Below are 16,278 nucleotides of genomic sequence, written 5' to 3'. Positions count from 1 at the left end.
TGAATGATTGTCACTCGCCATATTGCTTAATTTTTTCCGTCGTCCAATTAAAACACCTTAAATGAACTTTGGGATGAAAAAGAGTATAGGAGGCGTTCGCTTCACTATCTCTCGAATATTTGAATGATTGACGCTCACCACATTGCTTGAACTCTCGTCGTCCGATTAAAATACTTTAAATAAACTTGGATAAAGGAATAGGTGGAGCACGCCTCCTTATTCCTTGAATAAGCAAGTGGGAAGCGTTCGCCTCACTACCGCGCATATTCGAAATACCTTTTAATACTAATCTGAATGAAAAAGGAAATAGGAGGCGTTCGCCTATTATTCCTCGAATAATTGAATGATTGGTGTGCACCATATTGCTCAATTTTTTGTCGTTCTTATAAAAAATACCAAACACATCCAACCTATCAAACCTCTTTCCTCGCCCCTGTGCGATCGAAACTCTTTTCAGAAAGAACATTGTTTAATCCATTCTAACGTGCATAACAAACTAGTGCTTAAGCCTCCGCCGAGAGTAGATAAGCCAATGTTTAGCCTTTAGAACGTGAACTAAACAATTGTTCACTAAAAGACACCAACCAACCGTAGTTCCCCGAACTATGAATGCTTTAATTTCCTTATTGCACCATAAGGATACGTAGGCACGAGATTGCAAGATCTTGGCGAGTACACTAATAAAAAACCTCTCATTTCCCCCTTTCTGAGGTTTCCATCCATCTCTCTTTTCAATATTTTTACCACTCGAAGAAAACAAACAACATTAGCTAACATTCAAATCACAAAATTAAACTAAAAGGTTCCCATTGAGTACAGCGGACGTGAGGGGTGCTAATACCTTCCCTTTGCGTAATCGACTCGCGAGCCCGAATATGGTTGCGACGACCATTATTCTATTTTTGAAAGGTTTTATCGATATTTTCCTATTCCTTCATTAGGATAAATAAAGTTCGGTGGCGACTCTGTTCGAATCATTTTTTCCGCGACCATCGCAAGGGATCGTATTTTTCGAGATGTGACACTAACCAAAAAAATAGATAAGGAAAGATAAATTCAAAGAAAGCTTGGACCTGACACACCGCAGAAGATAAATGGAAAAGAAAAGACTCAAATCAATAACAAAACTCATACTTATAAAGAAATTCGACAAAAAACTAACCACTGAAATCCACAGGGATTGAAAATCATCCAGGTACGCTTTCACACATCGTGATTAAAACCCATAGGCGAGGGGGAGGGGGGTGGGGGTGAGTCATTAATTTTGCCTCATACCTAGAATCCCGAAAAGCAACTTAAACTAACCTAAATTAGCCTTAACTAACATGGGAGTTTCCATGCGATAAGTCGACATGGGTCGATGACACCAAAGTCATACAAATTCACAAGTTAAAAGAATGTAATGATAAAGTAATCCTTATCAAAAATTAGAATATGAATGGATGGAGGTCTAATGATCCAAGAGAGAACCATAACGGTCGCACATCCACCATCGAACAAATGCCTCATCACAAAGTTGACATCATCAAATTAATAATGAAATTTATGGTCCCAAGAGAGTAATCACACTACAAAATATCCACTAAAATATAAGAAGCACGAAGACTGGGAAGCCGTAGAGAAGAATGACCTACATCTCAAGGCACCCCCCTTGTTACATCGCACCAGGCTTATGGGGAAACTATTTCTTCCTGGGCGGGAGGATATACCAGCAACCTAATATTATAAGTGTTATCCCATAACGAATATAATCTGATTTGATTCCCTCTATGACGTTATGAAGATGTGTTGATTGATTAAGAATAATGTTACTAATGTGATGCCAGGAATATGACATCAGATTGAGGACATCATTGTTCCAACTATGCATCCAAAGAAGGATCTAAAACCGAAGAAACAAGCATGAACATGCCCTAATAAAATGTTTGATCAAGAAAAATGATTGAAGAAGTATCGTCAGCTGGATTTTTTTTGGACATGTGTCTCTTTGTAAAACTATTTTGCACATGTCTATAAAAGAAAAAGAAAAATGTTAAACCAAGATACACATTTCTTCTAACCTAAAATGCATTTCATTTTTTAGAGTAAAAAACTTTGGAGCCATTGTGTTTGTAGATAGCTCCATCCTTTCTCATCGGACCAAAACATGGTCTTTCAATTTATCTTACACTCGTGTGAGTGTGGTGTCTTTTCATTTTAATACCTTTTTTTTCTCCATGTTAATCTCGGAGTTCATTTTGATCTTTTAACTTTAAAAAGATACATATTGGTCTTTAACACTTCAAAATGTATCATGTTAATTATTTTTATTTAATTAGCTATAAATTTATGAATTTTTCCATCGTTAAATTGACGAAAATGACTATATAATACATTTTTAAAAATTAATTGATCTATATGAATCTTTTTTAAATTAAAGGATAAAATAAACCTCAAAATTAACATCCAGAAAAAAAAAGATATTAAGCCTTTTTTCCAATGAAATGTATCTGATATTCATGTGGGTTTTTCCTAAAAAAAATTCAATAACAAAACCTGCCGAAATTTTCCTTAAGATTATTTATGCTACAAATTAAGGTTAATGCTAACATGTGTCCCAAGGGGACAAGTTAATGATATATTTATAAAAATATTCTCTTAAAATGCGTGCATTTGATTTCTTAAAATTTAAAATTTTGTTTTATTCCACACAAATTTTTTAATAGTAATAACCTTAACTTGTGCCCCAAGGGCATAAGTTAGCGAGACCCACAAATTAATACATATCAATTTAAGAGACATTAATAATTATTCAATCATTAAAATACTTTTATTTTGCAAAATACATTTTTATTCTAACACTTGTTTTTATCTTCTCTAGAGCAAGTTTGTCATGTAAAAAATTGTATATTCTATTTTTTAACACGATATAAACATTTAATAATTTTATGTAAATAAAAATAAGAATTGTTTTTAAAAAACAATGGAAATATATTTATTGCGATGAGAAAAAGAAAATATTCTATACATGAAAAAAAAAATTAACAACTTAAAAAAATGTGAATTACATTAATTATTATCCATTCTTTAAGTACTTACATTGTTTTTTAATCTAAAATTGTCGAACATCATATAAAATATGATTTTGTGCATTTTTAATTTCAGTCACGTTAAAAGTTGTGTTTGGTGCATTTTTATACAGTATTCTCATACATTGTCATATTAATATTGATATGTAATGTTCAAATAATTATTATCCAAGAAATAATGTTGTAAGTGGGTGGCATATCTTAGATTTTATAGAATAGATTATGCACAAACTTAAATTCTAATATGATGTATGTGATAATTCATTTTAGATTGATTAATTTAAGATACTTTTGTAACACTTCCCAAACAAAACCTAAATATTTAGTCGTACCTATGCTTTTATAAATTGTGGTAACTGTTTATTTTTCTTCTTTCTGAATCAAACCGTGATTATTGATTTGTACTATTTAAGATGACTGGAATTGTTAGTACCAACTTCTTCTATCTGTTTTTGGCCACCACCAGCAAGAAACCAAGCTGCTTCAGGCCCCCCTCTCTCTCATTCTCTGATATATCTCTATCTGGTCCTATATATTTCATTTTTGTATGGCTGGTTGAAAGGTTCATAATTGCAATTAATGTGCATTGCATGCATCTGATCTGTTAAAATTTATCATCTTCTTGGGAAACATATAAAACCCCAGCAGCAAACCCTTATATATGTAAGAAAAGAAAGGATATGTCACTTTTGTGGTTCACTTCTATCCTGGACACTCCCATGTATTTAATTTTATTCTTTTGGCATGAGAATATGATGTTTTTGTCTATGTGCTATTTTTTTTATTAATTGCATCACTATGCTGGATTATTAAAATTTAATAATGCTTCAAGACAATATCAAGTATATTCTTGATATCATTATATAAATTTTATGTGAATTTTTATATTATGATTAACTTGTATAGCTTATTAAGATTTCAAGATTATTATAAATGAAAAATTTAAGTGTTTAGTTTTTTTTAGATAAAATTTCTACTCGATCAAACCTTTTGAAGATTTATTCAAGATTCTCACAATTTGAAGTGTATAACTCACGTAGATAATGAATATCTAACTAGAATGTTTCGGGTGGAAGAAATTAAGAATGCACTGCACAATGTAGATAATAATTATGCTCCAAATCTTGATGGCTTTGGGAGATATTTTTTCCAAATTTATTGGTATATAGTAGGGACTGATGTGATCAATAATCATTTTTTTTTGAAGAAGGTTGGATTCTTTCTAATCTCAATTCAATTATTGTGACTTTGATATCTAAACAACATGGAGCATATTTTGTTGAGCGTATAAACCTATTGCACTTGTAAATTTTTAACTCAAAACCATCATAAGATCCTTGCAGCCAGATTGGTCATCTTAACTCCTAAATCATTTCAGAACACTAAAGAAATATTTATGAATGCATTGAGATTACTTCAGAAGTCATTAATATGCTGGACATAAAATCTTTTAGAGGTATTATGGCTTTGAAGATAAATATCAAATAACATTTGATAATTTAGATTGACAATATCTTATTAAAGTTCTTGTTCAATTTGACTTTGATCAAAAGTTTTACGATTGAATTTTAACCATTCTCTACTCAACCAAACTATCAATCAAGATAAATGGGAAAACTGTAAGATTTTTTTCTTTCTCTAGAGGAGTGGGAAAAGGAGATTCTCTATCTTCTTTGATCTTGTGCATTGTTGGAAAGGCACTTATTTATGTTGGTGGATCAAGGTAAGTTGACATGAATATTAGTTGCTAGGATAATCATTACCAGCCACATTTTTTTGTAGAAGACCTTATGATATTCTGCAAAGCTATAAGGAAAAATGTTTAAATCATTAACTATCAAGAATATGGTCAGAACTTTGGTCAACATGCCAGTCCAACTAAGTGTAAGATTTATGGTGGAGGTATTTCTAGATCTAGGCTAAGGATATTGGATATATGCTTAGATTCCTAATGGGACATACATCGTTTAAATAACTTGGAGTTCCTATATTTAAATGAAAGTCTGGAACTCATTTTCTTTAGATCATTGATTATACAATATTGACCAAGCTACCTACATGGGAGGGCCTCCTTCTTTCTATGATGGGCAGGGGTCAATTGATCTAGTCATTCATACAAGAAATACTTCTGTATAGTCTTAGGTAGTATTTGTTTGACAAATCCAATTGTATTCCATGGAATGTTAGGTTTGAATTCCATATCGTATACTTAGGTACTTTTTATTCCTAGGAATATAATTTACACATGAAATCTTGAAGATTTAGTCTCATGTCAAAGAGTGTGAACCTTACATTTCCGTGGGAATAAAATGTTACTAACTACAACTATCCATTATATACTTTTTTACATTTTTGCATTTATTTTTAAATTTTCAAAATTATAAATAAAATAAAATTTAAAATATTCTTAGGAACCTAAATAAAATAAATTTATATTGATGCTAATTAAATTCCAAACAATAACATTCCTAGGAATGACATATTTTGGATTGTAAATTTAATATGTCAAACAAACACACCATTAGGATTTACGAATGCCCAATCAATCTTCTTAACAAACTAGATTCTTACATCATAAATTTTGTGTGGACATGTAGCATAGACAGTGAAAAATTGATTACTATATTTCTCACCTTTGTCTAAAAAGGAGTTCTTAGTATGAGAGATATTAATACAATAACAAGGTTGATTGTTTATCTCTTTGATGGCAGTTGTTGACTATCAATACTCAATGGTCTTATATACTTATCAGTAGATCATTCAGGCACAAAAAATCAATAAAGAATCATAAGTCTTGTTCAATATGGCATGACATTAAGAATTAATTTTACTTTCTGAAGGAACATAGTAGATGACAGGTTGGTAATATGAAGGACATTAATTTATGGGCTAACAATTGGTTGAGATACAAAATTAAATATTTGCGCCTAGTATTTCCAATGGATATTCAATTTATATAAATGGCTAAGGTCAACTCAATTATCTAAGACATCAATTAGAACATTCATCATAACTTATCCATTTTGGATCCTCAAATTGGTGAAGACATTTTGAAGATCAACTTGTCATTTGATAATACTATTGCTGATGAAATCATTCATACAAGATATACAAAGTACGATCTATATTTTAAAGATGCATACAATTGGACCAGGACGTATCACATTGAGATTTCTTGGAAAAAATTCATTTGATACCCCTACACACATCTCGGTAAGTCATTAGTAACTTGGAAGCTAATGTATAATTTTATTGCAACAGAAGACAACCTAGTTTGAATGGTAATTCATATGTCATACCCTAATTTTTAACCCTAAGATATCTCATACCATTGACATCCTTGCATATAAACAAGGTCACCTTTTGGTCCCTCTCCCTCTCATCTTTGGGTTTTGCCTTTGCAGGAATCATCAAGCACTTTTTTGTTAATGTTTTACCTTTATGTATATATGCTCATTGCTTAACCACTAATCAAATAGCAAAATATGTTTTGTTTTCTTTAAGTTTATTGTGTAGGGTAGGGTGTTTTCATCAAGAGTATCAAACATGGTTCCTCAGCTAGGTTTTATTTGATTCCTCAACAAAGTGTGGCCGACCATTGATTCTCAAAGGGACTATCTTTCAATGCATAATATCAAAGGTTATAAAAGCACCTTTCAATCACATTTTGATCAATATTACATCAAAGTTTTATGGTTTACTTCTCAAGAAAAGTCAAAAGTTCATGTGTTTATTTCGATGCATTCTTCACCAAGTTACCCCAAGCTTTGAGCAATCTAATCAAGGGACATTAGAGTACACCTTATTTTGAGTTCATATGATTATCCATGTGCTTTGAAATGTAAGGAACGTCTAAGTACATAAGTTTGTTCCAAGTGGTTTGACCAAAAAGTCAACATTTGAAGTCAAAGTTCCTAGGATCACAACTCCTTCAATACTCAACATTTTTGAATGCTTCATTTTGCATATGACTCTTCTAAACCTCCTATACAACTTATTTTTACATGACAAGAGCCAATTATTCTTAGAGGATCATCAAAAGTTTGGAGACATCATAAGTCATTTGTGGACTTAGTGAAATTTGACCTATTTCCAAGTAACTTTTTCTCATATTTCAAAGATCATAACTTCCTTAATTTTCAACATTTGAGCCTGATTCATTTTGCACAATATCATTTATGATACCCTCTACAAGTTTTCTTCAATGGTCAAGGTCAAATTATTCTTGGAAGGCCATAGAACTCATTGAGACATTATAGGTCATTTTCAGTTGTTGGATACTTAAATTTTTCTAAGTTATATGATCAGTTTTTCTTGCCAACTTCAACATGCCATAAATTTGTTCTTAAGTATCCAAATACAACCTTTCTTGGCACATTTTAATCTTTGTTATGATGTCAACACATTGCAAAAAGAATGGGATCAAAAAACCTCATGAGCAAGATGCCCCATTGAGTTGAACATGGTAACTTGGAACTGAAGAAATCACCATTCCTCAAAATTTTAACATCACTAATCTCAATTCCAAGCCAAATTATAATGTATTTTGGACCTAAACATCTTTCATTTTAAAATAATAACACTTACTAACATCTTATTATATTAACTTTATTTTAATGTCATTTATTTTATGCTTTTATTTCTTGTTATTTACTTTTTTCTTTTATTTTATCATCTCATATCATACTTTCTCTTTGTCCACTTGGACCTTTGTGTATGTTTATGCTCTTTTTCCTTTGTCCATTTGGATTTCTTTTTCTTTTAAGACACTAGTAAAGGAAAAACCCCTAAAAAAATTGGTTCTCTTTATTTATGGACTTGAGGTTACGATCCTTAATATTGTTATGGAGTTATGGACTTAGAATTGGGACCTTGATCTTTGCTTTGGGGAGATTGTGATTTGATACCTTGGGATTCATCTGATATCTTTGTCTTTGGATTTCTTTTGGAGACTTGTTTGGGTTACTTTGGTTTCATCTGATTCATGGATTATTATTTTCTTATTTTGTCTTGCTTGAGCCTTAATCCAGAGGAGGGAATCCTTGCTTGACTAATGTCATAAAGATTTCTATCTCTTGGTTAGATCTTTCCTCCCTAGCTTTTACTTCATGCTCTAGGATAGTCTCTTCTTCTCCTCTCCTTCTTTAATTTTCAAACCTTTTTAATAAACCTTGACTTTTTGTCAAGTGATTTTCAAAACCTCTTTCGAATAAACACTAATCCATCTTAAGCATATTCAGACCAATTTTAAAAGACTAAAAAATGCATAACTCACCCAAATCATTTTGTTCTCTTTGTGCACTTTTCCTTTTAAAACTTTTTTTAAAGTTTAGACATGAGTCATTTCAATAGTTAAGATATAATTATCCTATCTCCATAGTATTGATGATAATTCTTTTCCATCTGAGAGAGCTAGCGGCATACTTGTATATTTTTATCCAAGTTGGGGCCCTTCTCATGATGATGCAAAGTTCTCATACTTGTGGGTGACTAGTTGAGTATTATCCTTAAAATGACAAAATGTATTTTCATTAAAACTAAATCAAAACAAAAATCTTTTATAATTTTAGCATGAACTACGAGGTTTTGATCCTCCATTAAGAAAAATATTTATTTTCCCATCTCACCAATCTTTTGCAAACAACACCTTTTTCAAACTAAAGTGTACATATTTTCAAAGAGGTTCCCATGGAGTACCATGGATGTTTAGGGTGATAATACCTTCCCTTTGCATAATTAACCCCCATACCCGTATCTCTTTTATTAGTTTTGTTTTAAAACTTCTTTGGGTTTTATTCATACTTTTTACCTTTTCCTTTGGAAATAATAAAAGCGCAGTGGAGACTATTTCTTTATGAGTTAAGTTAATCAATAGCTTAATCTCAAAAAGTTTACCGCTACAAAAAAGTGGCGACTCTGCTGGAGATTAGTCCTCAATGGGTTTAGCATATCTTTGTTTATGTTTATATATTATACTTGTTGTTGTTTGTTATTGTATGTTCTGCCTGGTGCTTGGTGATCTCTGTGTGGTGAAATAAGTCCTATACCCGAACTTGAGAGTTCTTATGATAGGAGGGTAGTATATTATTGTTTGGATTACGTGGAGTTAATCCTTAATAAGCTAGCTTGAGATCCCCGCTCAGTGGAGGCCCCTTTAGGATTACTGATGTAACACGACTAGTCGTAGTTGGCGTTACTTTTTCCAACCTGGGAGCCCGAGAAGTTGAGGACCTTAGAACCCTTAACCCATCTTGTCCTTTTAGGATGTAGTGCGGTGGCTATTCAGGTGTAGACTTGAATTAGTTATTATGTGATACTACACTTGGACCAGTTTCTCTTGAGAATATTATTGTTTGACGAGTAGTCGTTTAAGCCAATAATATCCAAGAGATGGAATTATGCCTCTGGGAACTTTTTAGAACCTTGTTCTACAGGTGATTATACCCTGAGTACATACATTATGGGTTGGCTCTTACCCTTGGCTTCATGCTCGTGACTCCGGACCTTTAGACCTTGCTTGTGTGCCTTGTGTGATCTTGTTTGTGGTTGTTGTATCATGCATTCATTGCATTCATGAGCATTTTTCCTAGTTTTCAAGGAACTTAGAGATTCTCTTTAAAAACATCACAAATATTTTGATCATGGATATTGGAAGAAGGAACACTCGGAAATACAATTTCAGATGTCATGATCTCATGAAATTAAGGAAGCTAGCATATTTTGTGGATGATCCTAAGGATTTCAGAGACCATTTTGGAAGACTTTTTTTTTGTTCTATCTATTGATGTTGAGGATGGTCATCTTTGTACTCTAGTTCAGTTCTATGATCTCGTTTACCGGTGCTTCACTTTCCCTGGTTATTAGTTATTGCTTACCATGAAGGAGTATGCTTATCTTTTAGGTATGTCAATTTCTGATAGAGTTTAATTTAGTGGGGTGGAAGGAATTCTTGAATCTCGAGTTATTGCTGAAGTCATTCACCTGAGGAAATCTGATGTATATACTAAGCTCACCGTCAAAGGAGGTATCAGAGGACTAACTTTGAAATTTTTGATTGAGAAAACTTTTTCTTTTGCCAATGCTGGTAGCATGGTGGCCTTCGAAGCTATTCTTGTCTTACTCATAAATGGTTTGATCATGTTCACTAACATTGACAACTTTGTTGATGTTAATTCTATTAGGATCTTCTTGGTTGGGAATCTTGTTCTAACTTTGCTTGGTGACACTTATTTCTCCATTCATCGTAGGACTTCTAAGGGGGTGGAACTTATGTTTGTTATGCGCCTTTACTGTACAAGTGGTTTATTTCGCATTTGCCGCAATCTCCTATCTTCAAAGAAAATAAGGGTTATTTAAGATGGTCTCAGAGACTCGTGTCTCTCACCAATGATGACATTATTTGGTATTCTTCTATTTACAATGATGTCAAGATTATTGATAGTTGTGGGGGTTCTCTAATGTTCCTCTTCTTGGTACACTAGGAGGAATCAACTACAATCTGGCTTTCGTAAGATGTCAACTTGCGTTCTCCATGAAAGACAAACCTAGCAACACTTTGTTAGAGGGCTTATTATTCCAGGAAGGAAAAGACACTCAAGGGTTGAAATCCAGGATGGTGCATGTTTGGCACAATATTCATAGGAAAGAAAAAAGTGAGCTTGGATTGAAGAACTGTGTAGCTTTGGAGCGTTACACTAGTTGGGTGAAGAAGAGAGCAAAAGAATTTAAGATGACATACGCTTATGAAAGACATATGTCTTTAGCAATGGTCAAATCACCCACTATTAAAGGAAATTGAGGAGTTGCAAGAGGCTTTGGATAGGATGAAGCAAGAGAGGGATGATTGAGAAGATAAATTTCAAACCTCTCACCTTGAGAAGGTAGAATTGCATAAGCAGTTGAAAGAAAAAGAAGACTTGATAGAATTGCTTGAGCAACGTGCTATGAAGAGGTTAAGGGACCAAGAGGATTTATTTTCCTCTAACAATTCATCATCTACTCATCTTCCCACTTCTGGTGTTTGGAAAGGAATTGTAGACCAACTCGTGATGGAGAAGGACGCCATGAAAAACAACTATGAAAGAGAGATCAAAATACTTCGTAAGAAGTATCAGCTTGGAGTCAGGTCGTCATCGGATATGATTCCATAAATCTAGTTTCTTTCTGTTTATGATTGTTGAAGTTGTATTTCTGATTGTAATCCTTCATATTATTAATAAAATGAAATTTTTAGTACTTCAAAACGCATTATTCCCTTTATGATGTTCGCAATTTCTTTTATGTCTTAGAGTTCCTTAAAAAAATCACATTTACAATTGCATATCATGCATCATGTTGCATCTTCGTCTTGCTTTGAGTAACTTTTCCAGGGGTCTTATTTATTCCTTTCTTGGTCTTCTCCATACAAGTTGTCTCACCAGTACAACACTCAGGCTAATCAACTAAAGAAGATGGATCATCTAGAGTAAGAGAATCGTGAACTCCGCAAACAGGTGACTAGTTTGAGGGACCATTATGAAAGGCTCACTGTTATAATGGAAACTCTAGTGGCTGCTCAGAATCATCCTCTTCCTCCTCCACCTCAGACTCCACTTCAGAGGATTATGATTTCTGAAATTGTCTTTATGCCCATTCCTGTGGCACCAGCAAGTGCTCCACAGCACCATATGCCTTCTGGCTTCCCTTGGGGCATGCCTCCTAACTTTGTGCCTGAAGGGTATCAACCTGCTATCTAAGTTCCTATGGCTCCACCGATTATGTCTATACCACCTCCCATGGTTCATGCTACTCCTTATGTTGAAGAACATGTTTTCCATGCTGACTCAAGTGAAATTTTTGGTGTCTATTAAAGGATGGATGAGTTTCAAGATCAATTTCAAGCTATGTGGAAAGAGATTTAGGTTTTGAGGGGAAAAGATTTGTTTGGGAAGAATGCTCATGATCTGTGCTTAGTCCCTAATGTGAAGATTCCGCATAAGTTCAAAGTTCCAGATTTTGAGAAGTATAAGGGCAACTCTGGTTCTTTGAGTCATTTGGTGATGTATGCTTGCAAGATGTTGACCCAAATTGATAACCATTAACTATTGATTCACTACTTTCATGATAGTCTGACTGGTGTTGCTTTGAAGTGGTACATGGGACTTGATAGCACAAAGATCTGAACTTTCAAAGACCAAGGTGAAGCTTTTGTTCGTCAATACAAGTATAATGTTGACATGGCACCGGACATGGATTAGCTCCGTGCTATGTACCAAAAGGATAAATAAACTTTTAAAGAGTACGCGAAGAGATGGCGCGAGATTGCTGCACATGCTTGTCCTCCATTAGAAGAGAAGGAAATGACAAATCTGTTTTTGAAGACATTTGGTTCATTTTACTATGACAGGATGGTTGCAAGCGCTCTTAGTGATTTTACCGAGATGGTAAACATGGGAGTGAGATTAGAAGAAGGTGTTCGTGAAGGACGATTGAAAGAAGGTGGTTCATCTGATAGTTCCAGAAGGTATGGGAATGGCTTGCCCAAAAAGAAGGAACATGATGCTAATGCTATTTCACAAGAGAAGTGTAGGAGATCTCCGAGAAACAATCAGCGTCACCAGCAGGTGGCATCAGTTACTCTAGTTATTAATCCTTCTCTGGCTGTTCAAATAGCACCAACTTATCAACCATGTTTTCAACAACATACCAATCAACAGAATCAACAACATCAACATAACCGTGTCCATAAGCCATCACAGTTTGAGCTAATCTCGATGTCCTATGCCTAATTATTTCCTGCTTTGATAGAGAAAATTCTGCTACAAACAAGAACTCCACCAGTTATTCTGAAAGAGCTTCCATGGTGGTATAAACCTGATCATCATTGTGCATTCCATCAAGGAGCATCCGGTCATGATATTGAAAATTGTTTAGCTTTGAAAGTTGAGGTGAGAAGATTAATGCAAAATGGTATTTTGTCTTTTAAAGACTTTAGTCCTAATGTGCAAGCCAATTCGTTGCCTAAACATGGTGGTGCAACTATGAATATGGTTGAAGGATGTCCAGGAAAATACTGTGTTTTTAACGTCAATCCGACCAGAAAATCCTTGGTCGAAATGCATGCAACATTGTGCGAGTTGAGCTATTATAACCATGACCATGCTTCTTGCCACATTTGTTCCAGAAACCCTCGAGGGTTTGCTGTGGTGAAAAGAGACTTACAAGAGATGCTGGATCAAAATCTTATTCATATTACAAGGGATAGGGGTAGATATGAGCATGAGGTAAACATCATAGTTCCCCATTTTAATATCTCATAACCAGTTGTGATTGCATATAATGGTCAGAAGTATGTTGTTTCTCTGTTGGTCATTCATTTGGTGGGTCCTATGCCATATGAATCTAACAAAGTTATTCCTTACAAGTACAATGCTACCATGTTAGAAGATGGTAAAGAAGTCCTTATTCGTTCCTTTTCATATTTTGTAAACATTGCCGATGTAAGTGGTGTGACCCGAAGTGGTCGAGTATTTGCTGTTGTAGCTCCTAAAAGAACTGAAGATGTTGTGGTAGGGAATCCAACTCAAGAGAAAACTTCTATTATGCAGTCTGGTCAATCTAGCGGTGTGAGTCGGAATTCTGATCAAGATGAAGTGTTAAAATTGATTAAGAGTGATTTCAATGTGGTGGATCAGTTATTGCACACCTCGTCCAAGGTATTCGTCATATCTTTGCTGGTGAATTCAGAAGCTCATAGAGAGGTTTTGCAGAAACTATTAAAGCAAGTCTATGTGGACCATGAGGTGACAATTGATCAATTCGATGGAATTATGGCCAATATTACCGCATGTAATAATTTGAGCTTCAGTAATGAAGAGTTTCCCGAGCAAGGGAGGAACCATAACTTTGCTTTGCACATCTCTATGAACAGTCAAGAAGATGCCCTATCCAATATGTTGATGGACACTGGTTCTTCTCTGAATGGTTTACCCAAGTCCACTATGTCCAAGCTTTCTTATCAAGGTTCTCTGATGAGATTTAGTGGGGTTGTTGTGAAAGCCTTCGATGGCTCGATGAAGACCGTAATTGGGGAGGTTGATCTCCCAATGAAAATATATTTATGTTTATTGAATGTCAATTTTCAAGTGATGGATATTCACCCTGCCTACAGTTGTTTCTTAGGACGTCCATGGATTTATGAAGCTGGGGAAGTGACATTAACTCTCCATCAAAAGTTTAAGTTTGTGAAGAATGGGAAGTTAGTGATCGTGGATGGAGAGCAGGCCATATTGGTGATTCATCTCTCGTCATTTTCATACATTAATGGTGACGAAGTTGTAGGAACCCCGTTTTAAGCTCTTTCTGTTGATGATAATGTTGTTAAGAAGAATGGAGAATCCATGACTTCTTTGAAAGACGCACAACACATGGTGGAGAATGGTCAACCTTCTAGATGGGGACAAGTCGTCGTACTTGCTGAGAATAAGAACATAGCTGGTTTAGGCTTTTCACCCGGTTCAACTCGGAGAGATTTGAAGAGAATTCAGGAAGTGTTTCATAGTGTCGACATTATTCATTCAAAAGATCAGTTTGATGCCGCAATCATGGAAGATAACGAAGAGCAAGAAGCGCCATACTTTGTGATGCACTGATTGATATGCCAGAATTGGACTGTTGTTGATGTTCCTTTCTGTTATTCACTTATCAAAGTAATATGTTTTTTTTGTTATTTTCAAAAATCCTTTCACTATGCCCAAGGTGAAAGTGAATCTATGTGGGACTTGTTTCAAATCTTGTCATCATTAATAAAATGCTATTTCGTTTATCCATATTATGTTTTCTCTTTTTGCTTCTTATGAAAAATGGTAACATAAAAAACCAAAATAATAATCACTTTTATATCTACATCACAATGTGCATTTATTTGTTCATATTCTAAAATCAAGCATAAAATCATTGTGCAGATTAATCGTTAAATCCATTGAAAATAATTACCCTAGGCCCTCACCCAACTTTGAATTCACTGTGTTTGAGATGGAAGAAGAAGGTGTTAAATAGATTCCTGATGAGATTTCCTGTTTGCTTGAGCATGAAGAAAAGACCATTCAGCCTCATAAAGAGCCATTGGAAGTGATTAATATGGGTTCCGAAGATAACAATAACGAAGTCAAGATTAGGGAACTACTTTGTCCAGATGTTAAGAAGAGGGTGGTAGAGTTTCTTAGAGATTATGTGGATGTGTTTGCTTGGTCTTATCAAGATATGCCAGGTCTAGGTACTGATATTATGGAGCATAGATTACCATTGAAGCCAGAATGTCCGCCAATTAAACATAAGTTGAGAAGAACTCGTCCTGATATGGCTGTCAAGATCAAAGAGGAGGTTCAAAAGCAGATTGATGATGGTTTCCTTGTTACTTATGAGTATCCTCAACGGGTAGCCAACATTGTGCCTGTTCTGAAGAATAATAGTAAAGTTCGAATGTGTGTTGATTATAGATACTTGAACAAAGCTAGCCCGAAAGATGATTTTCCTCTGCCACACATTGCCATGTTAGTAGATAATACAACTAAGTTCAATGTCTTCTCCATTATGGGTGGTTTATCCGGTTATAATCAAATCAAGATGGAGCCCAAGGACATGGAAAAGACAACATTTATTACACCCTGGGGAACATTCTGGTATAGAGTGATGCCTTTCAGTTTAAAGAATGTTGGTGCAACGTACCAAAGAGCCATGACCACTCTTTTCCATGACATGATGCACAAATAGATATAAGTATATGTTCATGATATGATTTCTAATTCAAAGACTGAAGAAGATCATGTTGGGTATTTCTTGAAGTTGTTTCAGCGGTTGAGAAAGTTTAAACTCCGCTTGAATCCTAATAAGTGTAATTTCGGTGTCCGCTCAGGAAAGCCGTTGGGTTTTATTGTCAGCCAGAAAGGTATTGAAGTAGATCCTGATAAAGTCAAATCCATTCGAGAAATGCCTACACCAAAGACTGAAAAATAAGTCAGGGAATTTCTCGGGTGTATGAATTACGTCTCCAGGTTTATATCTCACATGACTTCCACGTGTGGGCCAATCTTTAAACTTCTCTTTAAAGATCAAGGTTGTGTCTGGATAGAAGACTGCCAAAAAGTTTTTGACAACATCAAGGAGTAACTTCTTGAACCTCTTATCTTGTCTTCTCCAAAGGAAGGAAGACCGTTGATTATGTATTTGAATG

The 16,278-nt window shown here is 34.5% G+C and overlaps 2 protein-coding genes across 2 annotated transcripts; both read left to right on the top strand.

Annotated features, from left to right (window-relative positions):
- The first annotated feature begins 12,496 nt into the window (after positions 1-12,496).
- LOC127137997 (uncharacterized) lies at positions 12,497-14,698 on the top strand. The gene is made up of 4 exons (XM_051064405.1): positions 12,497-12,785; positions 12,855-13,330; positions 13,394-14,128; positions 14,435-14,698. The coding sequence occupies exons 1-4, from the start codon at positions 12,497-12,499 to the stop codon at positions 14,696-14,698; spliced, it is 1,764 nt and encodes a 587-aa protein (XP_050920362.1).
- Positions 14,699-15,185: 487 nt separating this feature from the next.
- LOC127137996 (uncharacterized) lies at positions 15,186-16,061 on the top strand. Its single transcript, XM_051064404.1, has 2 exons — positions 15,186-15,410; positions 15,858-16,061. The coding sequence occupies exons 1-2, from the start codon at positions 15,186-15,188 to the stop codon at positions 16,059-16,061; spliced, it is 429 nt and encodes a 142-aa protein (XP_050920361.1).
- The last annotated feature ends 217 nt before the right edge of the window (positions 16,062-16,278 follow it).

Source organism: Lathyrus oleraceus, chromosome 4 (assembly GCF_024323335.1).
Source record: "Lathyrus oleraceus cultivar Zhongwan6 chromosome 4, CAAS_Psat_ZW6_1.0, whole genome shotgun sequence".
NCBI classification, from domain to species: domain Eukaryota; kingdom Viridiplantae; phylum Streptophyta; class Magnoliopsida; order Fabales; family Fabaceae; genus Lathyrus; species Lathyrus oleraceus.
The sequence above is the reverse complement of the archived record's forward strand: the minus strand, read 5'-3'. Positions and strand labels throughout refer to the sequence as shown.

Excerpts from the sequence above, each read along its gene's own strand:
- LOC127137997 (XM_051064405.1), top strand. The coding sequence starts at position 12,497 with ATGGGAGTGAGATTAGAAGAAGGTGTTCGTGAAGGACGATTGAAAGAA. Across the intron at positions 13,331-13,393 it reads GGGGTAGATATGAGCATGAG|AAGTATGTTGTTTCTCTGTT; the intron begins GTAAACATCATA and ends TATAATGGTCAG. Across the intron at positions 14,129-14,434 it reads TCGATGGCTCGATGAAGACC|AATGGAGAATCCATGACTTC; the intron begins GTAATTGGGGAG and ends GTTGTTAAGAAG.
- LOC127137996 (XM_051064404.1), top strand. The coding sequence starts at position 15,186 with ATGGGTTCCGAAGATAACAATAACGAAGTCAAGATTAGGGAACTACTT. Across the intron at positions 15,411-15,857 it reads GAACTCGTCCTGATATGGCT|ACTGAAGAAGATCATGTTGG; the intron begins GTCAAGATCAAA and ends TCTAATTCAAAG.